Source organism: Nerophis ophidion, linkage group LG23, assembly GCF_033978795.1.
Source record: "Nerophis ophidion isolate RoL-2023_Sa linkage group LG23, RoL_Noph_v1.0, whole genome shotgun sequence".
Lineage (NCBI taxonomy): Eukaryota > Metazoa > Chordata > Actinopteri > Syngnathiformes > Syngnathidae > Nerophis > Nerophis ophidion.
Window position 1 is genome coordinate 21,082,044 of NC_084633.1, and position 26,939 is coordinate 21,108,982.

General features: G+C 40.9%; 1 protein-coding gene across 3 annotated transcripts in view; it reads right to left on the minus strand.

Annotated features, from left to right (window-relative positions):
- The window catches only part of arhgap17b (Rho GTPase activating protein 17b), a 115,642-nt gene that overhangs the window by 79,546 nt on the left and 9,157 nt on the right, over positions 1 to 26,939 (minus strand). For all 3 annotated transcript variants that reach the window (XM_061885237.1, XM_061885236.1, XM_061885238.1), the window contains exon 2: positions 19,879 to 19,918. In XM_061885237.1, coding sequence (XP_061741221.1) covers positions 19,879 to 19,918 — 40 coding nt within the window. The remainder of the gene's footprint in view (positions 1 to 19,878; positions 19,919 to 26,939) is intronic.

Below are 26,939 nucleotides of genomic sequence, written 5' to 3' on the forward strand. Positions count from 1 at the left end.
TTCACAGAAAAAATGTAAGCATTTGATAGAACCTTCTATGCACTCTACATTTGTCCCAAAGGGCCGTGTAGCTTGGTTGGTAATGTGGCCGTGCCAGCAACTTGAGGGTTCCAGGTTCAATCTCCGCTTCCACCATCCTAGTCTCTGCTGTTGTGTCCTTTGGCAAGAGACTTTAACCACCAACTGCCAGTGCTAGCCACACTAGTTTGAATGTAGCTAAAATATGTAGATAATGGGTTTCGCTATGTTAAGAGTCTCTAGAGAAAAGGGCTACATAAATATAATTCACTTTCTATTATTAAATATTTAAAAACATTACTGATGATTGCCATAAATAGTGTTAGCATTTGCTCAGTTTTACAAAATGGAGTGGGTAATTTAAAGATTAACAGAACAGAGACTATCCCTCCTGCCTCACCTACAAACCTGTTCAAAGGTTTGCAAGACGGTTATTGAGAACATATTTTGTCTAGACATGTGGAGACATCGGAGCAGCTGCGGCAAAAAAATATGCAACATCCAACAAGCAGGGGTGGAGGCGAAAGTCAATAGTTTTCTTCTCATTTTTTACATTTGCTAGCCGCGGTGGTGGATTAGCATGATAGCAACATTGAAATTTGAAATTTATTAGAACAAAAATAATGCATTTGCATGCTTTCACAATATTCTGTTAGACCAGGGGTCGGCAACCCAAAATGTTGAAAGAGCCAATTGGACCAAAAATACAAAAACAAATCTGTCTGGAGCCGCAAAACAAGATTAAAAGCCATATTACATACAGATAGTGTGTCATGAGATATAAATTGAATTAAGAGGACTTAAAGGAAACTAAATGAGCTCAAATATAGCTACAAATGAGGCATAATGATGGAATGTGTACATGTAGCTAGCCTAAATCAGTAGTACCCAACCACCAGGCCGCGGACCGGCCGTGGCCCGATTGGTACCGGGCCGCAGAATATTTTTTATTCATTTTTATTTAAAAAAATAAAACAAAATACTAATAATAATTTATAAAATCAACATAAAAAACACAATATACACTTACAATTAGTGCACTAACCACAAAAACCTCCCTTTTTCATGACAAAGAAAGAAAAAAAAAAGGATCCCCCAAACCCCCCCCACTCCCCTGGGGCGCGGGACAAATTATTAAGCGTTGACCGGTCCGCGGATACAAAAAGGTTGGGGACCACTGGCCTAAATAGCATGTTAGCATCGATTAGTCATGCAGGGACAAAATATGTCTGATTAGGACTCCACACAAGACAGTAACATCAACAAAACTCACTTTTGTGCATTCATGCACAACGTTAAGTTTGGTGGACAAAATGAGACAGAAAAAGAAGTGGCATAAAACACGTCCGAGAAAGTTGAACATGTAAACAAATCAAGGTGAGTTGAAGGACCGCCAAAATTAGTAGGACAAAACGGCGTACGCCAAATAGTTGAATCAGTGAAGCATGTTTAATATAAACAGTGTGCTTTATAAGAATTAGGGAGGTTTGTGTCATGTTTGTCCTCCTACAGAAACCATATTAAAACAAAAAAATGTGTTTTTTTTCCTTCATTTTTTTCCATTTTTCATACATTTTTGAAAAAGCTCCAGAGAGCCACTAGGGCGGCGCTAAAGAGCCGCGGGTTGCCGACCCCCGTGTTGGACCCACTCGACATCCATTAATTTCAGTCCCCCTAGAGGGGAGGGGGGTGGGGGGTTGCCCACACGTGCGGTCCTCTCCAAAGTTTTTCATAGTCATTCACATCAGATTTAGGGTTACATAAATAAACATTGATTGATTGATGCTGGGAAGGAAACAAAAGTAATGTCAGCAGCACCTAAATCAGGGGTAGGGAACCTATGGCTCTAGAGCCAGATGTGGCTCTTTTGATGACTGCATCTGGCTCTCGGATAAATCTGAGCTGACATTGCTTAACACGATAAATAATGAATAATTCCACTGGTAGTCACAGTGTCAAAAATAACTTTCAAAATATAAAACATTCTCATGCATTTTAATCCATCCATCTGGTTTCTACCGCACCTCTTGAAGAAGTCACATTAATGGTAAGAAGTATTTTATGTATTGTTGGTTCGCTTCAGAATAACAAATAAATACATAAATGGGTTGTACTTGTATAGCGCTTTTCTACCTTCAAGGTACTCAAAGCGCTTTGACACTACTTCTACATTCACACACACATTCACACACTGATGGAGGGAGCTGCCATGCAAGGCGCTAACCAGCACCCATCAGGAGCAAGGGTGAAGTATCTTGCTCAAGGACACAACGGACGTGACGAGGTTGGTACTAGGTGGGGATTGAACCTGGGACCCTCGGGTTGCGCACGGCCACTCTCCCACTGCGCCACGCTGTCCCAACAGTGTTATTAAAAAGAATAAGACACTTATTATACTCTAAGAAATGTTGGTTTTACTTAAAAATGCACGCATTTAGTTGTGTTCAGTCTTAAAAAAATATTATATGGCTCTCACGGAAATACTTTTTAAAATATTTGGCTTGTATGGCTCTCTCAGCCAAAAAGGTTCCCGACCCCTGACCTAAACAGTTGAAATAAGTAACTAAATAAAGTTTGCCTAACTTGCAATAATATATATAAAAATATAATTCACTAATGACCTAACTAGCTTAGCATATATTTTATTACACAAAAAAAAGGCAGAAAAAATGTCCAGTCTAAATTTGGCACAGTAACCGTGATATGACATTTTCATATTGTTAATATATATTGTCTACCACACCCTTCCCAAAAGTGCATACCATTGCACTACAGGAATTACCTTCTTTTCTAGATTATAAGGCGCACTGCCGATGAGCGGGTCTATTCAGGACAAATTTCATACAAAATACAATAAAGGGTTGTTTTTTTTTTCCTAAATGTAAAAAGACTTCCTTGTGGTGTACATCAGTGTTTTTCAACTAGAGTGCCGTGAGATACAGTTTGGTGTGCTAAGGGAGATGATCTAATTTCACCTATTTGGGTAAAAAAAATGTTTGCAAACCAGTAATTCTAGTCTGCAAATAATGTGTTGTTGTTGTTGAGTGTCGGTGCTGTCTAGATCTCGGCGGAGTAATAACCGTGTAATACTCAGATCCCACACATCAGTGTGAGGCAACTGGTAGCAAATTGCTTTGTAGATGTCGGAAACAGCGGGAGGCAGCGTGCAGGTAAAAAGGTATCTAATGCTTTAAGGGGAACATTATCACAATTTCAAAAGGGTTAAAAACAATAAAAATCAGTTCCCAGTGGCATGTTGTATTTTATGATGTTTTTTAAAAAATGTTACCGGTCTCGGAATATCCCTAAATAAAGCTTTAAAGTGCCTTATTTTCGCTATCTTCGAAGACACTGGCCATTTCCCTGTGACGTCACACAGTGCTGCCAATGTAAACAAACAATGGGAATACCACAGCAAGATATAGTGACATTAGCTCGGATTCAAACTCGCATTTCAGCGACTTAAGCGATTCAACAGATTACGCATGTATTGAAACAGATGGTTGGAGTATGAAAATATTGAAGAAGAAACTGAAGCTATTGAGCGAATAGCTATTGACGCTATTCATAGCCATAGCATGGCCGAATAGCTGCATTAGCATAGCCGGTAAAATGTGCGGAGCAAACGATCAGGACTTTCGCATCTTGTGACACTGGAGCAACTTAAATCCGTCGATTGGTAAGTGTTTGTTTCGCATTAAATGTGGGTGGAAGGAAACGTAATATAGTTGCAAATGCATCTACAGGTTATCCATACATCTCTGTACCATGTCTGCTTTAGCACCGCCGGGAAAATAGCATGTTAGCATCAATTAGCTGGCAGTCAACATCAACAAAACTCACCTTTGTGATTTCGTTGACTATCGTTGCAAATGCATTTGCAGGTTATCCATACATCTCTGTGCCATGTCTGCTTTAGCACCGCCGGTAAATAGCATGTTAGCGTCGATTAGCATAGCATGTTAGCATCGATTAGCTGGCAGTCACGCCATGACCAAATATGTCTGATTAGCACATAAGTCAACAACATCAACAAAACTCACCTTTGTGATTTCGTTGACTTAATGGTTGCAAATGCATCTGCAGGTTATCCATACATCTCTGTGCCATGTCTGTCTTAGCATCGCCGGTCAAATGTGGAGACACTCTGGTACATTCAATGGGGGTCTGGCGGCAGATTTCTTGCCAGTGGTGCAACTTGAATCCCTCCCTGTTAGTGTTGTTACACCCTCCAACAACACACCCACCAGGCATGATGTCTCCAAGGTTCCAAAAAATAGTCGAAAAAACGGAAAATAACAGAGCCGAGACCCAATGTTTACAATGTGTTGAAAATGAAAATGGTGGGTGTGTTACCTCGGCGACGTCACATTCTGACGTCATCGCCTCCAGCGCGATAAACAGAAAGGCGTTTAATTCGCCAAAATTCCCTCATTTAGAGTTCTGAAATCGGTTAAAAAAAATATATGGTCTTTTTTCTGCACCATCAAGGTATATATTGACGCTTACATAGGTCTGCTGATAATGTTCCCCTTTAAACCAAAAATAAACAAAAGGTGAGTGCATTGAAGCTTAGGGAAGGCTATGCAGAACGAAACCAAAACTGAACTGGCTACAAAAGTAAACCAAAAACAGAATGCTGGACAACAGCAAAGACTTACTGTGGCGCGAAGAAGGCATCCACAATGTACATTCGAACATGATATGACAATCAACAATGTCCCCACGAAGGAGGATAAAAACAACTGAAATATTCATTGTATTCCGTTTATATTTACATCTAACACAATCTCCTAACTCATATGGAAAAGGGGTTTGTAGATGCCCATATTGGTTGTACAAATTACATTTACTTTACAAAAGAGCAGTGTTGGATATTTATTTTTATTTAGCTTTCTTAAATGTATTTATATTATTATTTGGTGCAGCCGGGCCGGAGCAGGAGGGGATAGAAAGAAAAAAAAAGGAAGACAGAGGGGGAAATTGTGGGGATAAGAGGGGGATTAGACAGAGAGACAAAAACAACAACAGCAAATACAACAACAATAACAATAGAACAACACCAGCACATACATAATATGTACAAATATGATCGTAAAAGTGATAGCAAATAAGCAGTTAGTGAAATAAATAATATAGTTTAGACAATGAGCATTTTTACACTAAAACTGGAGCAATACAAATACCAATACTAAAAGCGCTATTGATCAGAAACAAAACCAATAGTTTACCTCTATTATCAACAAAGTTGTTCAAATGCAACGATACGTATACATAATGATAGCTAGGAAGATAATAAAAAAAAAAAAGAACAAGAAGGAATACCGAAAGATGAAAGGGAAGAGAGAGAGAGGCAACCTATATTAATCTTGTAGATTGTTATAGTAAAAATGGTTTAAGCTCTGTCAATATGCCTTGTGTTACCCAGTTTACCCTAGGGCAGGGGTCGGGAACCTTTTTAAAATGTATTTCCGTAAGAGCCATATAATATTTTTCTTAACACTGAACACAACTAAACGCGTGCATTTTTAAGCAAGACCAACATTTCTAGAGTATAATAGGTCTCTTATTCCTTGTAATAACATCGTTATTCTGAAAGCTAACTATTGAGGGGGTGTGGCCTGCGGGCCTGCAGCGAACTGGGGTGTGCCAGGACCAGCCTCGAAATCAGCGACAGGTGCGTAGATGGTCCAACTGAGCCTTGTTATCTAATCACCTGTCGCTCGGTTATAAGCAGCAGCCAGGAGGAGAGACGGGGTTGGAGCTGGAGCCAGAGTGCAAGCGAGAACAAAAGAGAAAAATAAAATTGCTGGAAAGTAACTGAGAGACTTATTGAAAAATAAAACAATATTTTAACCCTGAAACAGGCTCTCATGTCGGTGCTTGGTGGTCTGAAGAACCCCCAGGAGGGCAAGCCCCAAAATAACCAATAATAAATAAATAACTTCTTACCATTAACGCAACTTCTTGAACAGGTGCGGTAGAAAACCGATGGATGGATTAAAAATGCATGAGAATGTTTTATATTTTGAACGTTATTTTTAACACCGTGATTACAAGTGGAATTATTCATGACTTATCGTGTTAAGCAATGTCAGCTCAGATTTATCAGAGAGCCAGATGCAGTCATCAAAAGAGCCACATCTGGCTCTAGAGCCATAGGTTCCCTACCTCTGCCCTAGGGCAACAACGTTGATATATGGTTGATGAAACATGATTATGTGCATGAGTGTATGTATGTATATTTACTTGTATATAAACAGAATGTGTATATGAATGTTTGTACAGTAAATGTATATGTACAGTATATGTATGTTTGTTTGTACAGTGAATGTATATGTACAGTATGTGTATGTTTGTTTGTACAGTGAATGTATATGTACAGTATATGTATGTTTGTTTGTACAGTGAATGTATATGTACAGTATGTGTATGTTTGTTTGTACAGTGAATGTATATGTACAGTATGTGTATGTTTGTTTGTACAGTGAATGTATATGTACAGTATATGTATGTTTGTTTCTACAGTAAATGTATATGTACAGTATATGTATGTTTGTTTGTACATTGAATGTATATGTACAGTATATGTATGTTTGTTTGTATATGGACAGTATGTGTATGTTTGTACCGTGAATGTGCGCGTGGATGGACGGACTTGGAGTATGTAGTTATGTAATGTATTTGTGTATGTATGTGTATATGTATGTTTGTACAGTGAATGTATATGTACAGTATATGTATGTTTGTTTGTACAGTAAATGTATATGTACAGTATATGTATGTTTGTTTGTACATTGAATGTATATGTACAGTATATGTATATTTGTTTGTATATGGACAGTATGTGTATGTTTGTACCGTGAATGTGCGCGTGGATGGACGGACTTGGAGTATGTAGTTATGTAATGTATTTGTGTATGTATGTGTATATGTATGTTTGTTTGTACAGTGAATGTATATGTACAGTATGTGTATGTTTGTACCGTGAATGTGCTCGTGGATGGACGGCCTTGGAGTATGTAGGTATGTAATGTATGTGTGTATGTATGTGGGAGCGTAGGTAGCAATGTATGGACGTTTGTATGTATGAGTAACAGTGTGTGTGTGTGTTAGTACAGTATATGTGTGTTTGTATGTACAATATATTTGACCCCCAGAGTGCGGACCCAGCCGCCCAGAGAGCCCAACCCAAACAGCAGGTGTGGCGCCCAGGGAACCAGGGACCACCCGCCCCACGCCGCCCAGGCCGGCCGGCAGCAGGCCGCAGACAGACGCGCCCTGAAATATTCTTGATTGCTAGAACAAAGTACATGCGGAAAATATCGCTCAAAGGAGGACATGAAACTGCAACAGGGAAATACCAAAAAAAGAGAAAAAGCCACCAAAATAGGAGCGCAAGACAAGAACTAAAACACTACACACAGGAAAAGGTCAAAAAACTCAAAATAAGTCAGGGCGTGATGTGACAAGTGGTGACAGTACACCTACTTTGAGACAAGATCTACAGTGATGCATGCTTAGTCATGGCTTAAAGTCATATCCTACAATTGCAATGAAGACTTTTTACTGTCAACTTAGTTTCATTTTTTTAATGATTTCTGCTGGTGGTTTGCCTCCAGGGTTTTGCAATGCAAAAAATGTGTCTGCACAAAAAAAGTTGAAAAACACTGGTCTACATAACATTTAATGCTGGTTCTTTGGTCAAAATGTTGCAAAGATGATGTTTTACAGATCATCTTCAAGTCGCTTTCTGACAGTCTCTTCAGGATGCGGCTTTTTGTGGGCGGTCTTATTTATGTGCCTCATCTTCGACAGCGTCTTCTCCCCGTCATCTTTGTTGTAACGGTGTAGCGTGCAAGGACGGGAGTGGAAGAAGTGTCAAAAGATGGAGCTAACTGTTTTTATGACATTCACACTTCACTTCAATCAATAACGGAGCAGCATCTCCTCATTGTGAATTTTATTTATATAGCGCTTTTTCTCTAGTGACTCAAAGCGCTTTACATAGTGAAACCCAATACCTAAGTTACATTCAAACCAGTGTGGGTGGCACTGGGAGTGGGTGGGTAAAGTGTCTTGCCCAAGGACACAACGGCAGCGACTAGGTTGGCAGAAGCGGGAATCGAACCTGCAACCCTCAAGTTGCTGGCACGGCCTCTCTACCAACCGAGCTAAACCGCGGCTCACTAGTGCAACAACAAGGCCTGAAATGTGTCCCGTGAAAAAAACGTTCGACCGGAACTCTCTAATAACTAAAGTTCCTTGGGTGAATAATTTAACTCACTACACCGGTATGTTTTAGTGCTTTCACAGTGAGTTTACTGACGGAAATAAGTAAGAACTTTACACTACTTTATATTAGAAATGGCAACAGTGGAGGATGAATGTCACACAACAAGAAGATAAAGAAAAAGTAGAAGCTTATCGACTACAGTGTCATCACGGACTACAAAGGCGGGTGCGCGCAAATTTTCAGGACTTACACAGGTCCCAAATACAGATCAGCAGGTACCAGAAAGAAAAGTAAGAAAAGTTGCTTTTTGCATAATATTGTGAAACAAAACGCCGGATAATGTCTTACCATGACTTGATTAACGTGGACCCCGAAGTTGAAAAACGTATTGGGGTGTTACCATTTAGTGGTCAATTGTACGGAATATGTACTGTACTGTGCAATCTAATAATAACAGTTTCAATCAATCAAACCTTATACACACACACCATAATAATACTCGTATGTTGAAGCACAGTACAATCCATCGAGTGGTGTGGCCTTATAGCTTACCAAAGTCCTACTAAAACATTTTGATTGATTTTTGAGTGCCTTGTGTAGTAATGTTCTATATTTTTAATGGAACATAACATTTTGTTGTTGTTTACTTGAGTCATATTGCAGTCTACACATATCTCTTATGTTTGACTGCCATATACTCATCACACTTATCATTTCACCATGTACCAAATAAAATAGATTTGAGGTCGGTAAGCGCAACCAAAATGATTCCGTACATTAGGCGCACAGGGTTATAAGGTGCGCTGTCGAGTTTTGAGGGAATGAAAGGATTTTAAGTGTGCCTTATAGTCCGAAAAATAGGGTAAAAAAAAACATTGATGATTTATTACGGACCGATGTCCCTTTGAGACAGAGGACTCTATTGAATTTCTAGCGTTTTATTGTTCTATTTTATTCTCTTATTGCACACTTGTATTCTGTATTTCCTACTAAAGTGCTGGTAATAAGTTTATCGTGAACTCATTCAATAATTCCTTTTGAGGTTTTACTCATTTCGATTCTCGTTCTCGCCCGGAAAAGGGTGGAGTGCCATCCCCGGGTTGGGGAGCAGACCTTGCCCCAAGAGGAGGAGTTCAAGTACCTCGGAGTCTTGTTCACGAGTGAGGGAAGAGTGAATCGGTGCGGCGTCTTCAGTAATGCGGACGTTGTACCGATCCGTTGTGGTGAAAAAGGAGCTGAGCCGGAAGGCGAAGCTCTCAATTTACCGGTCGATCAACGTTCCCACCCTCACCTATGGTTATGAGCTTTGGGTCATGAGCGAAAGGATAAGATCACGGGTACAAGCGGCCCAAATGAGTTTCCAGGTCTCTCCCTTAGAGATAGGGTGAGAAGCTCTGCCATCCGGGAGGAACTCAAAGTAAAGCCGCTGCTCCTCCACATGGAGAGGAGCCAGATGAGGTGGTTCGGGCATCTGGTCAGGATGCCACCCGAACGCCTCCCTAGGGAGGTGTTTAGGGCACGTCCAACCGGTAGGAGGCCACGGGGAAGACCCAGGACACGTTGGGAAGACTATGTCTCCCGGCTGGCCTGGGAACGCCTCGGGATCCCCCGGGAAGAGCTAGACCAAGTGGCTGGGGAGAGGGAAGTCTGGGCTTCCCTGCTTAAAACTCCATCCTGGGTAGGATTTTTAAACAATTTCGGACCTTTTTCTGACTTTTCCTCAATTCGTCCCCCACTTTTAATGGTTCACTCCTGGGTGTCTTTTGGTCATCCCCGGGGGTCCCGGGGCTCGTGCAGCTCGCTGCGGGACTTCAATCAATCAATCAATCAATGTTTATTTATATAGCCCCAAATCACAAATGTCTCAAAGGACTGCACAAATCATTACGACTACAACATCCTCGGAAGAACCCACACAAGGGCAAGGAAAACTCACACCCAGTGGGCAGGGAGAATTCACATCCAGTGGGACGCCAGTGACAATGCTGACTATGAGAAACCTTGGAAAGGACCTCAGATGTGGGCAACCCCCCCCCACCCCCTCTAGGGGACCGAAAGCAATGGATGTCGAGCGGGTCTAACATGATACTGTGAAAGTTCAATGCACTTAGGCTGCTGCCCCCGCGACCCGACCTCAGATAAGTGGAAGAAGATGGATTGATGGATGATTCTCATGGTTATTTATACTGATTAAGTGCCTCCCTTTGAGACTCCTTACAGGACGTGTATTTTAATTTTCAAATACGGGACAGTTCTGTTTTTCAAGGCAACCCTACTTGTGTTTCTCATAGTTTTGTCATGCTAATTTTCATGGCTATATCCTGTATCGTGATACAGTGATTTCAGTGCCTCTCCCGAAAATCTCCCAGGACAACAATTCTCCCGAATTTCTCCCGATTTCCAGCCGAACAACAATATTGGGGGCGTGCCTTTCACTCACAGACCTTTTAACATCTACAGCTTTTGGAGAGTACACAACTACACACACAACAACAAGAAGGAAATGAAGCAGAAGAACCAAGAAGAGACAGTCATGGCGACGACGAGTAAGAAGAAGAAGTACTCTTGCAAGTTCCAAAATGATTGAAAACAAGAATTTCAGTTCATCCAGGACAGATCGAAGGGGAAAGGGTATGCTGCCTCCAAATTTTGTAGATCAGACTTCAACATTGGACACGGTGGCCAAACGGATATAGTCACTCATGAACGGTCAGAGAAGCACAAGGCTGTGGCAACGCCTGGTATTATGGTCCACCTTGCTAAATGGAGACCCGAGGGTGTAACATATGCCGAGACAAAGATGGCTATGCTGATAGCTGCAGGTAACATCCTGTTCTCATTTGCGGTTGCTTTCAACAAATCCGTGAAGTATATGTTCCCGTATTCAGAGATCGCTCGCCAGTACTCAAATGGCAGAATGAAAGCTACTCAAATAGTAAAAGGTAAGTGTTGTTGTTTTTTTTAAGTAAGCAGCAAGTACAGTACATTTAATAGAACTGTGTTTTCATTATTGTGTACTGTACTATATATGTATATATATATACTCTTCCCCCTTAACCCCGACAAATCTCTCGAATTCGGAGGTCTCAAGGTCGACCTAAGGTAATGAATTTTACTTTCTAATGCTAATTTGCTAGTGTTGCTAAAATTAGCATGCTAATTTTGGCATTATTTTTGCTTATTGTAAAACGATGTACTACTTTTATTTGTTGTACAGCGACCTTGGGTGCCCTGAAAGGCAACTTGACAGAAATATGTATTATTATTTCCCTATTAGGTATACACCTAAGAGTCAAATATTTGCTAGCATGCTGACATTGTAGTTTAAGGGACGGCGTGGCGCAGTGGGAGAGTGGCCGTGCACAACCCGAGGGTCCCTGGTTCAATCCCCACCTAGTACCAACCTCGTCACGTCCGTAGTGTCCTGAACAAGACACTTCACCCTTGCTCCTGATGGGTGCTGGTTAGCGCCTTGCATGGCAGCTCCCTCCATCAGTGTGTGAATGTGTGTGTGAATGGGTAAATGTGGAAGTAATGTCAAAGCGCTTTGAGTACCTTGAAGGTAGAAAAGCGCTATACAAGTACAACCCATTTATTTATTTATTTATTTATGTCACTATTATTCCCAAAATGTCAAGAGATTTTTCCCAACTCTCCCACTGAAGCAGAACACGTCCAAACAGGACCAATGCCTCAGCCAGCACAAAAACACTATGGAACAACAGATGGAAAAAGACTAAGACTCTTATGCCGTGGAAAGCGGAGCGTCAAATTTCACATTTTGGAGGCTCAGTGGGAAGGGGTTTACAGGAGCATGCTGGAAAAAAAAAAGGTTATATTGCTAATTATTTAACGGACTGGGACGGCGCTAAAAACAGATAAAGAAATAGATGACTCTTTAATAGCTGACTGATGAGGCAGTGACTCCGACGGCTGCATTCCTGACTGAAGGAATGTCCAACTCAGCAGCACAAAGCTCCTGACGTCAAAGAGGACAAGCAAATGCCTTCTGATCCCCAGAGGTTTAACGTCAAGTTAGCGTAATTACTAGCCGGAACAAAAGTTGATCACCAACCATCGCTCCTCATCTCCCTTCTTGTCTGGATATGCTTTTTTTCCTCAAAAGTATTTTTTTCTTCCAAGCAGTCCCATCCCCCACTGACACACAAGCAGTGGGATTCTAAGATAGCAGAACTTTGCCTGGATTCGCCTTCAGTGGAAAAACAACATAGTCTCCTCCTGCCGCTGCCGCCAAACCCACAATGAAAGAGTCGCCATGATGGTGTTACTCGACGAGTCTTGCTTTGAGACTTGATGATGACTGTAGCAGACTTCGATGTTTGACTTAAAGGGGAACATCAGCACAATTTCAAAAGGGTTAAAAACAATAAAAATCAGTTCCCAGTGGCTTGTTGTATTTTTTGGAAGTTTTTTTCAAAATTTTACCGGTCTCAGAGTATCCCTAAATAAAGCTTTAAAGTGCCTTATTTTGGGCTCTCTGCGAAGACACTGTCCATTTCCCTGTGACGTCACACAGTGCTGCCAATGTAAACAAACAATGGGAATACCACAGCAAGATATAGCGACATTAGCTCGGATTCAAACTCGGATTTCAGCGATTCAAACAGATTACGCATGTATTGAAACGGATGGTTGGAGTATGAAAATATTGAAGAAGAAACTGAAGCTATTGAGCGAATAGCTATTGACGCTATTCATAGCCATAGCATGGCCGAATAGCTGCGTTAGCATCGCCGGTAAAATGTGCGGACCAAACGATCAGGACTTTCGCATCTTTTGACACTGGAGCAACTTAAATCTGTCGATTGGTAAGTGTTTGTTTCGCATTAAATGTGGGTGGAAGGAAACGTAATATAGTTGCAAATGCATCTACAGGTTATCCATACATCTCTGTGCCATGTCTGCTTTAGCACCGCCGGTAAATAGCATGTTAGCATCAATTAGCGTAGCATGTTAGCATCGATTAGTTGGCAGTCAACATCAACAAAACTCACCTTTGTGATTTTGTTGACTATCGTTGCAAATGCATCTGCAGGTTATCCATACATCTCTGTGCCATGTCTGTCTTAGCATCGCCGGTCAAATGTGGAGACACTCTGGTACATTCAATGGGGGTCTGGCGGCAGATTTCTTGCCAGTGGTGCAACTTGAATCCCTCCCTGTTAGTGTTGTTACACCCTCCGACAACACACCCACCAGGCATGATGTCTCCAAGGTTCCAAAAAATAGTCCAAAAAAACGGAAAATATCAGAGCTGAGACACGGTGTTTGTAATGTGTTGAAAATGAAAATGGTGGGTGTGTTACCTCGGTGACGTCACATTCTGACGTCATCACTTCCAGCGCGATAAACAGAAAGGCTTTTAATTCGCCAAAATTCACCCATTTAGAGTTCGGAAATCGGTTAAAAAAATAGATGGTCTTTTTTCTGCACCATCAAGGTATATATTGACACTTACATAGGTCTGCTGATAATGTTCCCCTTTAACAAGAATGACGGATGGGGGAATCTCTCTCGAAACAACCTGAAATCCTGTTTGCATGCCGGCGTCGCTTTGAGTACAATAATGGAGCCTGGAGGGTTTGGCCGTGCATGTAGAATAGAATAGAATAGAATATCTCTTTATTGTCATTGTACATTGAACTCTTCCCCAAGTGGAGGAGTTCAAGTACCTCGGAGTCTTGTTCACGAGTGAGGGAAGAGTGGATGGTGAGATCGACAGGCGGATCGGTGCGGCGTCTTCAGTAATGCAGACGTTGTATCGATCCGTTGTGGTGAAGAAGGAGCTGAGCCGGAAGGCAAAGCTCTCAATTTACCGGTCGATCTACGTTCCCATCCTCACCTATGGTCATGAGCTTTGGGTCATGACCGAAAGGATAAGATCACGGGTACAAGCGGCCCAAATGAGTTTGGGGGGAGCTCAAAGTAAAGCCGCTGCTCCTCCCCATGGAGAGGAGCCAGATGAGGTGGTTCGGGCATCTGGTCAGGATGCCACCCGAACGCCTCCCTAGGGAGGTGTTTTTCGGACACGTCTGACCGGTAGGAGGCCACGGGGAAGACCCAGGACACGTTGGGAAGACTATGTCCCCCGGCTGGCCTGGGAACGACTCAGGACCCCCGGGAAGAGCGAAACCAAGTTACTGGGGAGAGGGAAGTCTAGGCTTCCCTGCTTAGGCTGCTGCCCCCGCGACCTGACCACAGATAAGCGGAAGAAGATGGATGGATGCCTAATTTTGTTGTGATTACCCGCTGGATGCATTAAACAATGCAACAAGGTTTTACAAAATAAATCAACTCAAGTTATGGAAAAAATTGCCAACATGGCACTGCCATATTTATTATTGAAGTCACAAAGTGCATTATTTTTTAATTTGGGACATGCTCTCCCTGAGAGCGCACGAGGAGGTTGAGGTGGGCGGGGTTGAAGGGGGTCTGGTGTTGATGTTGGTAGCAGGGGGCGTGTATTTTGTAGCGTCCCGGAAGAGTTAGTGCTGCAAGGGGTTCTGTTGTGTTTATGTTGTGTTACGGTGCGGATGTTCTCCCAAAATGTGTTTGTCATTCTTGTTTGGTATGGGTTCACAGTGTGGCGCATATTTGTAACAGTGTTAAAGTTGTTTATAGGGCCACCCTCAGTGTGACCTGTATGGCTGTTGACCAAGTATGCCTTGCATTCACTTGTGTGTGTGAAAAGCCATAAGTATTATGTGATTGGGCCGGCAAGCAAAGGCAGTGCCTTTAAGGTTTATTGGCGCTCTGTACTTCTCTCTACGTCCGTGTACCAGTCCGTACAGCGGTGTTTTAAGAAGTCATAAATTTCACTTTTTGAAACCGATACCAATCATTTCCGAGGTTACATTTTAAAACATTTATCGGCCCATAATATCAGCAGTTTGATATTATCAGACATCTCTAGTTGGAACTTTACGCTACTTTATATTAAAAAATGGCAACAGCAGGGGGTGAAAGTCCCATAACAAGAAGATAAAGAAAGAGAAGAAGCTTACGACTACGGTGTCCACACGGACTACAGTGGCGGATGTGCACAAATCTTCAGGACTTATGCAGATCTCAAATACACATCAGCAGGTACCAGAAGGTAAAACAAGTACGTTTTGCATAATACTGCGAAACAAAACGCCAGATAATATGTCTGCTAATGGATGCCATTTTGCAGTTCTTATACACACACACCATAGTAATACTTGTATCTCTGACTACGGTCGCCGTAATGGGCTGACAATCCATGAGGCGGTGCGGCTTCCAGGTCGTACTAAAACATTTTGACAAGATTTTTGAGTACCGTGTGTAATGTTCTTTATTTTCCAATGAAACATTTCAAGTGTTGGTGTTGTTTACTGGAGTCATAGTGCAGTGTACACGTATCTCTTATGTGTGACTACCATCTACTGGTCACACTTACCATTACACCATGTACCAAATAAAATTGCTTCGAGGGCGGTAAGCACAACCAGAATTATTCCGTACATTAGGCGCTTATAGGCGTGCTGTCGAGTTTTGAGAAAATTAAAGGATTTTAAGTACACCTTATAGTCCGAAAAATACGGTAATATACTTGTTAATAAATAACCATATTGGTCAAATAAAGCGATGTTTTTCTTTTCACTTTTTCATGCATTCCAAACCATTTCAGTTAAATACTTAAAGGGGCTGATTGCAACTTGCTCACAATTACATTACCACCAGCTGACTTACAGTATGTCAAGATGATCAGTCAGTGTATTAAAAGAACATACATATTTTAAAGTGGCTGTATATTTCACAATTACTAATCATATTGAACAAAAATTGCCGGTTGGTCAGAGGAGAGCACGAGCACATACACACAAAAAAAGTCAAAGAAAAGCGACTAACAATTTGCGGTAATGTAGTTGTTAGGATAGGCTTACAACACTCGGGAAACTCTAGTTATCCGCATAAAGGTTACAAACATCCCCTCTGGGTTTTCAAATTTAGGAAAGAACAGCCTATCTCCATTTATTGCCTACTTTGCGGCTATAATACCATCAATTATTACAGCATTTACAGTAGCCAACCAATCCACAATCAAAACAATAGCTTTTACACTCTTAGTTTGGGGCTTGATGGAGGTGTTTAGCCCATGCCACTGCCTTGGGACAACATTATATCACCACATATTGACCCATGACATCATCATCCAGAATAGCGAGACACTATACTGTCATTATTTATGGATGAGAAAAATAAACAGTCATAAAATTAACTTGGCATCTTTTTTTTTTTTTGTCCTGTCCAGCTTCTCAGGCAAATCATAGAGTTGAAGCCCATATCGACTGTTCAGATTTACTTTACAACACAGAAGCGTAGGATACTTCTCTTCTTGCCTTAGTTGTATTTGACTTTAATAAATGTATTTATATTATCATTTGGTGCAGCCGGGCCGGAGCAGGAGGGGATAGAAAGGGAAAAAAAAGAAGACAGAGGGGGAAAATGTGGGGACAAGAGGGGGATAAGACAGAGAAGAGACAAAAACAACAACAGCAAACATAATAACAACAACAACAATGACGATAGAGCAACATTAGCAAATAGGATATGTACAAATATGATGGTAAAAGTGATAGCAAACAAGCAGTTAGCGAAATGAATAATACAGAAATGGCAATGAGCATTTTTACACTACAAATGGAGCAGCACAAATACTAATAGAAATATCACTATTGATAATGAACAATACCAATAATTTACTTCCATTATCAACAATACAGTTGTTCAAATGCAACAATACATATACGTAATGATAACTACAGATAAAAATTGAATACAGAAAAATGAAGGAGAAGCAACATACATCAATCTTGTAGATCATAGATGTCAAACTCTGGCCCGGGGGCCAAATTTGGCCCGCCATGTAATTTCATTTTACCCTCGAGGCAATTTCCGATTAACATTAGAGCTGGCCCGCCGGTACACCGCATTCACCGCTAATACTCATACTTGCCAACCCTCCCCATTTTACCGGGAGACTCCCGAATTTCAGTGCCCCTCCCGAAAATCTCACGGGGCAACAATTCTCCCAAATTTCTCCTGATTTCTACCCGGACAACAATATTGGTGGCGTGCCTTAAAGGCACTGCCTCTAGCGTCTTCTACAACATGTCGTCATGTCCGATTTTCCTCCTTACAAACAGCGTGCCGGCCCATTCACATAATATATGCAGGTTTTACACACACAGAAGTGAATGCAATGAATACTTATTCAAAAGCCATACAGGTCACACTGAGGGTGGCCGTATAAACAACTTTAACACTGTTAAAAATATGCGCCACACTGTGAACCCACAATAAGCAAGAATGAAAAACACATTTTCGGGAGAACATCCGCACCGTAACACAACATAAACACAACAGTACAAATAACCAGAACCCCTTGCAGCACTAACTCTCCTGGGACGCTACAATATACACCGCTTGCTACCAACAACCATGTGTCGCAAACTGAGCAGTAAAAAGGCCTGAATGGTTGATGTATTCATTGTTACTTTATTTTCAAATATATTCGCGTGTGGAAAAAGTTAATGTTGATATTTACCTCAGAAGGTTGCAAATAGAAAAGAGGCATTCAATTTTTCATTTAAATTTTTTTTTTTATATACCATTGATGTTTTTTCGTTGGTTTTTTTTAAGTTGATTTTGCACTATTAAGTTATATAAGAGTTGCTTGTTCCGTATTCAGTGTTAAAGCAAATCAGTGTAGCAAACTCAGCAATAATTAAGGTTTTTTTCATGCACTTTCTCTTGCTACTTCAAGGCTTGAATGTTTGATTCATTCATTATCATTTTATTTTCAAATTCATTATTAGCCCGCGGAAAAAGTTTGTTTTGATATTTACCTCAGAAGGCTGCAAATAGAATAGCGGCATAATATTTTCATTAAAATTGTATTTGATATGCCATTGATGTTTTTTATTATTTGTAACTGGATTTTGCATGTCACTATAAAGTTATATAAGCCTTGCTTGTTCAATATTCAATGCAAAACTTGTTTGGGTCCCTATTAAAAGGTTCATTTGTTCAACCTTGGCCCGCGGCTTCGTTCAGTTTTACATTTTGGCCCACTCTGTATTTGAGTTTGACACCCCTGTTGTAGATTGTTATAGTAACAATAGGTTTAGCTTTGTCAGTGTGCCATTTGTTACCCAGTTTCCCCTAGGGCAGGGTTCGGCAACCTAAAATATTGAAAGAGCCATATTGGACCGAAAATACAAAAACAAACACGTCTGGAGCCGCAAAAAATTAAAATCCATATTACATACAGATAGTGTGTCATGAGATATCAATTGAATTAAGAGGACTTAAATGAAACTAAATGAGCTCAAATATAGCTATAAATGAGGCATAATGATGCAATATGTACATACAGCTAGCTTAAAGAGCATGTTAGCATCGATTTGCTTGCCGTCATGCATAGCTGATTAGGACTCCACACAAGTCAATAACGTCAACAAAACTCACCTTTGTGCATTCGTTGATAGTTTGGTGGACAAAATGAGACAGAAAAAGAAGTAGCATAAAACACGTCGGAGAAAGCTATACATGTAAACAAACTACGGTGAGTTCAAGGACCGCCAAAATTAGTAGGAAAAAACGGCGCTCGCCAAATACTCAAATCAGTGAAGCATGTTTAATATAAACTGTGTGCTTTATAACAATTAGGGAGGTTTGTGTCATGTTTGTCCTCCTACAGAAACCCTATTAAAACAAAAAATATGTATTTTTTCCCCATCATCTTTTTCCATTTTTCATACATTTTTGAAAAAGCTCCAGGGAGCCACTAGGGCGGCGTTAAAGAGCCGCATGCGGCTCCAGAGCCGCGGGTTGCCGAAACCCGCTCTAAGGCAACAACGTTATTATATGTTTGATGAAATGTGTGTGGAGAGGCGTAGCCGGCAGTCCGACAACGAGGCGGGGCACACCGGAGCCCGCTGCAAGATGGCGGCGAGGAGGCGTGGATGGCGAGCAAGCGGCGAGGCGGCGCGCGCCGGGATCGACGCCGCAAATATTATCAGGTGCATGGATCGCCCAGCTGGGCACAATTAAACAATCCTGTCGCACTGTGTAAAAGGGCAGCAGCGGCGGACGTAAGGGGAAGAAGCAGAGAGAAGAGAAGGAGCCAGAGGGAAGCTTACGCAGAGAGAGAGAGACTGAGAGCGCAAGGAAGAAGACGACGCACGAAGCTGAAAAGCTGGGGCGGAAGAGTGAGCAGAGAACGGCAAGGCTGAAAAGCAACCCGGCAAGAGACTTTCTTATTGAAAAATAAAGAAGTCTATAAGTGAAGTGAAGTGAATTATATTTATATAGCGCTTTTTCTTTAGTGGCTCAAAGCGCTTCACATAGTGAAACCCAATATCTAATTTTTACATATAAACCAGTGTGGGTGGCACTGGGAGCAGGTGAGTAAAGTATCTTGCCCAAGGACACAACGGCAGTGACTAGGATGGCGGAATAAACCTGTTTTGACAGAATGTCCTTCCTTGGTGGTCCGCGGAACCGGCACGACAGCAAGCGACTGTCACACGTGATTATGTGCATAAGTATATGTGTGTATAACTTGGCATCTTTACCTGGAGGAGGTCATCACTCAGCACCTCGGTCTTCTCAGCCCTGTGGAATAATAACAATATTGGATCAGATTTATATAGCGCTTTTTTCGACACTCAAGCACTTCACAGAGAACCCGTACTCCACATTCACACACGTATGGTGGTGAGCTACATTTGTAGCCACAGCTGTCCTAGGGTGGACGGACGGAAGCGTGGCTGCCAATTTGCACATAAGCCCCTCCGACCACCACCAAACATAAAAAAAAACCTTTTTCTATATGAGTTGGGGAATTGTGTTAGATGTAAATATAAACAGAATACAATGATTTGCAAATCCTTTTCAAGCCATATTCAGTTGAATATGCTACAAAGACAAAATATTCCATGTTCAAACTCATAAACTTATTTTTGTTTGGCAAATATTAATTAACTTAGAATTTGATGCCAGCAACACGTGACAAAGACGTTGAGAAAGGTGGCAATAAATACTGATAAAGTGGAGGAATGCACATCAAACACTTATTTGGAACATCCCACAGGTGTGCAGGCTAATTGGGAACAGGTGGGTGCCATGATTGGCTATAAAAACAGCTTCCCAAAGAATGCTCAGTCTTTCACAAGAAAGGATGGGGCGAGGTACACCCCTTTGTCCACAACTGCGTGAGCAAATAGTCAAACAGTTTAAGAACAACCTTTCTCAAAGTGACATTGCAAGAAATTTAGGGATTTCAACATCTACGCTCCATAATATCATCAAAAGGTTCAGAGAATCTGGAGAAATCACTCCACGTAAGCGGCATGGCCGGAAACCAACATTGAATGACCGTGACCTTTGATCCCTTAGACGGCACTGTATCAAAAACCGACATCAATCTGTAAAGGATATCACCACATGGGCTCAAGAACACTTCATAAAACCACTATCACTAAATACAGTTTGTCGCTACATCTGTAAGTGCAAGTTAAAACTTTACTATGTAAAGAATTGGTGTCAAACTCTGGCCCGCCGTGTAATTTCATTTGGCCCTTGAGGCAATATCAAATTAACATTAGAGCTGGCCCGCCGCTGTAACACCGCATTCACCACTAATACTCATATTCGTCAACCCTCACGATTTTCCCGGGAGACTCCCGAAGTTCAGTGCCCCTCCCGAATTTTTCCTGATTTCCACCCGGACATTAATATTGGGGGCGGGCCGTAAAAGCACTGCCTTTGGCGTTCTCTACATGTTGCCACGTCTGCTTTTTCTCCATACAAACAGCGTGCCGGCCCACTCACATAATATATGCGGCTCATACCCACACACAAGTGTATGCAAAGCATACTTGGTCAAGAGCCATACAGGTCACACTGAGGGTGGCCGTATAAACAACACTGTTACAAATATACGGCACATAGTGAACCCACAGCAAACAAAAATGACAAACACATTTCGGGAGAACATCCACACTGTAACATAACATAAACACAACCGAACAAATACCCAGAAACCCTTGCATCACTAACTCTTCCGGGACGCTACAATATACACCCCCGCTACCACCAAACCCCGCCGCCAAAAAGAGGCATTCAATTTGTATTTTTATTTTATTTGATATGCCATTGTTATTTTTTAATTATTATTATTTAAAACTCAATTTTGCACGTCACTATAAAGTTATATAAGCCTTGCTTGGTCAATAGTCAATGCAACACTTGTTTGGGTCCCTATTAAAGGATTAATTTGTTCAACCTCGGCCCGTGGCTTCGTTCAGTTTTAAATTTTGGCCCACTCTGTATTTGAGTTTGACACCCCTGATGTAAAGCGAAAGCCATTTATCAACAACATCCAGAAACGCCGACGGCTTTCTCTGGGCCCGAGATCATCTAAGATGGACTGATGCAAAGTGGAAAAGTGTTCTGTGGTCTGATGAGTCCACATTTCAAATAGTTTTTGGAAAAATTTGACATTGTGTCATCCGGACCAAAGGGGAAGCGAACCATCCAAATGTTTTTTGACTGTTATTCAAAGAAAAGGTGATGTAACACAGTGGTGAACATGCCCTTTCCCAACTACTTTGGCACGTGTTAGTCATGAAATTTAAAGTTATTTGCAAAAAAAATAAATTATGAGTTAGAACATCAAATATCTTGTCTTTGTAGTGCATTCAATTGAATATGGGTTGAAAAGGATTTGCAAATCATTGTATTCTGTTTATATTTACATCTAACACAATTTCCCAACTCATATGGAAACGGGTTTTGTAGATAAGTTTCACATAAATAGCAACTTACATGACAAAGTACATGCTTCAAATTGCTATTGTCACATTTAATGACAACTAAGCATGTTTGAATTTGCTGCAAACAAGCTTAAGCATCAATCCAGCTTAACTGGTCTGCTGTGTGCACATGATACACTTGATAAGAAGTCAAACACTGTGTTTGCTAGTATAAACCGCACAATCAGCATAAAGCTCCTCTCCGTGATGAAGTCGTCAGATTCCTCCGACATGTCCCAACCCACAGACTTTCCGGTTGTTGTGTCACTGTTTATTATGGCAACAGGACATGGAGAGTGTGTGCATGGTCGGGGTTGTCAAGAGGCTTATTGATATACCTACAACATTCAGTGATGACATCATCTACACTACAGGCCAAAAGTGTGGACAAACCTTCTCATTTCAATGTGTTTTCTTTATTTTCATGACTATTTACATCATGGGCGTCAAACTCTGGCCCGCCGTGTGATTTAATTTGGCCCTTGAGGCAATATTAATTTAGCATTAGAGCTGGCCCGCCGGTGTTAAGCAGCGTCGGTGCCGCTGTAACACCGCATTCACCGCTAATACTCATACTTGCCAACCCTCCCAATTTTCCCGGTAGACTCCTGAAGTTCTGTGCCCCTCCCCAAAATCTCCCGGGGCAACCATTCTCCCGACTTTCTACCGATTTCCACCTGGACAACTATATTGGGGGCGTGCATTTAAGACACTGCCTTTAGCGTTCTCTACAACCTGTCGTCACGTCCGCTTTTCCTCCATACTAACAGCGTGTCACATAATATTTGTGGCTTTTACACACACGCACAAGTGAATGCAAGGCATACTTGGTCAACAGTCATACAGGTCACACTGAGGGTGGCCATATAAACAACTTTAGCACTGTTACAAATATGTGCCCCACTGTGAACCCACACCAAACAAGAATGACAAACACATTTCGGGTGAACACCCGCACTGCAACGCAACAGAACAAATACCCAGAAACCCTTGCAGCACTAACTCTTCCGGGAAACTTCCAGCAAACTGACCAATAATTAACGTTTTATTCATGCATTTTCTCTTGCTACTTCAAGGCTTGAATGTTTGGTTCATTCATTATTGTTATTTTATTTTAAAATTTATTATTAGCCTGTGGAAAAAAATTGATTTTTACCTCAGAAGATTGCAAATAGAAAAAAAGGCATAACATTTTTATTTAAATTTGATTTGATATGCCATTGATATTTTTTTTAATTATTATTATTATTATTTCAAACTGGATTTTGCATGTCACTAAAGTTATATAAGGCTTGCGTGTTCAATATTTAATGCAAAACTTGTTTGGGTCCCTTTTAAAAGGTTCATTTGTTCAACCTTGGCCCGCGGCTTTGTTCTGTTTAAAATGTTGGCTCACTCTGTATTTGAGTTTGACACCCCTGATTGTCACTGAAGGCATCAAAACTATGAATGAACACATGTGGAGTTATGTACTAAACAAGTTTTATATTCTAGTTTGTTCAAAAAAGCCACCCTTTGCTCTGATTACTGCTTTGCACACTCTTGGCATTCTCTCAATGAGCTTCAGGCCCACCTGTGAAGTGAAAACCATTTGAGGTGACTACCTCTTGAAGCTCATGGAGAGAATGCCAAGAGTGTGCAAAGCAGTAATCGGAGCAAAGGGTGGCTATTTTGAAGAAACTACAAAACAAAACATGTTTTCAGTTATTTCTGACTTGGCAGCAAGAAAAGATTTCCTAAAAAAATGTTGCAAACTCCTCACCATGTCTAGTTGTACAATAACGTTCCAAATAGTATCCCTTGTGCACCGCAACTTTCTCTGTGCAAATAAGACACATCGGGGTGTCTCTGTGCTCAACTAAAGAAATATTGCATCTCCCACTTTTCCTGGAATTGTCTTTGCTCATCACGACCCTTTCTTTTCACTGCAGGCTTTGAAAAAGACGTGTTTGGGGTTGTGGAATATATTGGTATTTAGCCCACGCACGGAAAATAACGTTATTTCCGCAATGTGTGTCGTTACACTTTTCCTCCCTACAGCAACACGGCGGTCGGCGGATAATAGCCAGGAAAGTACCGGGATAGCGAGCACAAAAAAGTGATGGCTCCTGGGGTGTTATCCGGCGTCATATAGAAATATATGTAATGTTCGTCGTGTGAGGCGATGCAAATTAAACAATAAAAAACATAACGGTTTGAATTGGTCTACGTCAGGGGTCGGCAACCTAAAATGTTGAAAGAGCCATATTGGACCAAAAATACAAAAAAAAATCTGTCTGGAGCCGCAAAACAAATTTAAAAGCCATATTACATACAGATAGTGTGTCATGAGATATAAATTGAATTAAGAGGACTTAAAGGAAACTAAATGAGCTCGAATACAGCTACAAATGAGGCAATGTGTACATATAGCTAGCCTAAATAGCATATTACCATCGATTAGCTTGCAGTCATGCAGTGACCAAATATATGATTAGCAATCCACACAAGTCAATAACATCAACAAAACTCAGCTTTGTGCATTCATGCACAACATTAAAAGTTTGGTGGACAAAATGAGACAAAAAAAAGAAGTGGCATACAACACGTCCTAGAAAGTCAGAGAAAGTTGTACATGTAAACAAACCACGGTGAGTTCAAGGACCGCCAAAATTAGTAGGAAAAAAACGGCGCTCGCCAATTACTTGAATCAGTGAAGCATGTTTAATATAAACAGTGTGCTTTATAACAATTAGGGAGGTTCGTGTCATGTTTGTCCTACAGAAACCATATTAAAACAAAAAATATATTTTTTCAATTTTTCATACATTTTTGAAAAAGCTCCATAGAGCCACTAAGAGCCGCGGGTTGCCAACCCCCGGTCTAAGTTATCTGGGACTGTTATTACTGACGGACAGGTGTCGCGGTGTGACAGCAGCAAGGCACGTAAGAAAACCCTCGTCTCCGTGGCAACGTATAGGTCGCTTTCACTCATTCGCCGCTTTTCCACTAACGCAGGGGTAGGCATCCCAGAACGTTAAAAGAGCCATTTTGGAGCCAAATAACAACGCTGTCAAGCGCCATTCATATAAAACTTCAGGGTTTCCCACACATTCATTTATTTGTGGCGGCCCGCCACGAAAGAATTACGGCTGCCACAAATAAAAATTAAAAATAAAATATATATATATATATATATATATATATATATATATATATATATATATATATATATTTTTTTTTTTATTTTTTTTTTTTATTATTATTTTTTTTTTTTGGCTTTTGACTCGCTCGACTGCTCATAAAAGCAATGGGACTGTCTGTGAATGAAGCTTGTAGTTACATATTATATAAATATGTAAATATTATATAAATATGTATGTAAATGTGTACATAAACTGTTGTAATTATATTCCAACGACACGTTGTAGTCTGTGTAATCTCCAAAGACCCTCCGCTTCCAGCCCAACACCAAAGTCTCACAGGTTTCAATTAACATAACAAGTACGTGATCCAATCACTCTATAACAGTTGTAGAAATGATTGGAAACTCAAGACAGCCATGACATTATGTCCTTTACAAGTGTATGCAAACTTTTGAACAAGACTGTAAGTAAATAAATCAATCAATCAATCAATCAATGTTTACTTATATAGCCCTAAATCACTAGTGTCTCAAAGGGCTGCACAAACCACTACGACATCCTCGGTAGGCCCACATAAGGGCAAGGAAAAACTCACACCCAGTGGGACATCGGTGACAATAATGACCCAGTGGGACGTCGGTGACAATGATGACTATGAGAACATGATACTGTGAAAGATCAATCCACAATGGATCCAACACAGTCGCGAGAGTCCAGTCCAGAGCGGATCCAACAGAGCAGCGAGAGTCCCGTTCACAGCGGAGCCAGCAGGAAACCATCCCAAGAGGAGGCTGATCAGCAGCGCAGAGATGTCCCCAGCCGATACACAGGCACGCAGTACATGGCCACCGGATCGGACCGGACTCCCTCCACAAAGGAGAGTGGGACATAGAAGAAAAAGAAAAGAAACGGCAGATCAACTGGTCTAAAAAGGGAGTCTATTTAAAGGCTAGAGTATACAAATGAGTTTTAAGGTGAGACTTAAATGCTTCTACTGAGGTGGCATCTCGAACTGTTACCGGGAGGGCATTCCAGAGTACTGGAGCCCGAAATGAAAAAGCTCTATAGCCCGCAGACTTTTTTTGGGCTTTGGGATCACTAATAAGCCGGAGTCCTTTGAACGCAGATTTCTTGCCGGGACATATGGTACAATACAATCGGCAAGATAGGATGGAGCTAGACCGTGTAGTATTTTATACGTAAGTAGTAAAACTTTAAAGTCACATCTTAAGTGCACAGGAAGCCAGTGCAGGTGAGCCAGTATAGTTATATATGTATGTATATATGTATATAAAGGTATATACAGTATAGGTATATATGTATGTATATATGTATATAAAGGTATATACAGTATAGGTATATATGTATATAAAGGTATATACAGTATAGGTATATATGTATGTATATAAAGGTATATACAGTATAGGTATATATGTATGTATATAAAGGTATATACAGTATAGGTATATACAGTATAGGTATATATGTATATAAAGGTATATACAGTATAGGTATATATGTATGTATATATGTATATAAAGGTATATACAGTATAGGTATATATGTATGTATATATGTATATAAAGGTATATACAGTACAGGCGTAATGTGATCAAACTTTCTTGTTCTTGTCAAAAGTCTAGCAGCCGCATTTTGTACCAACTGTAATCTTTTAATGCTAGACATGGGGAGACC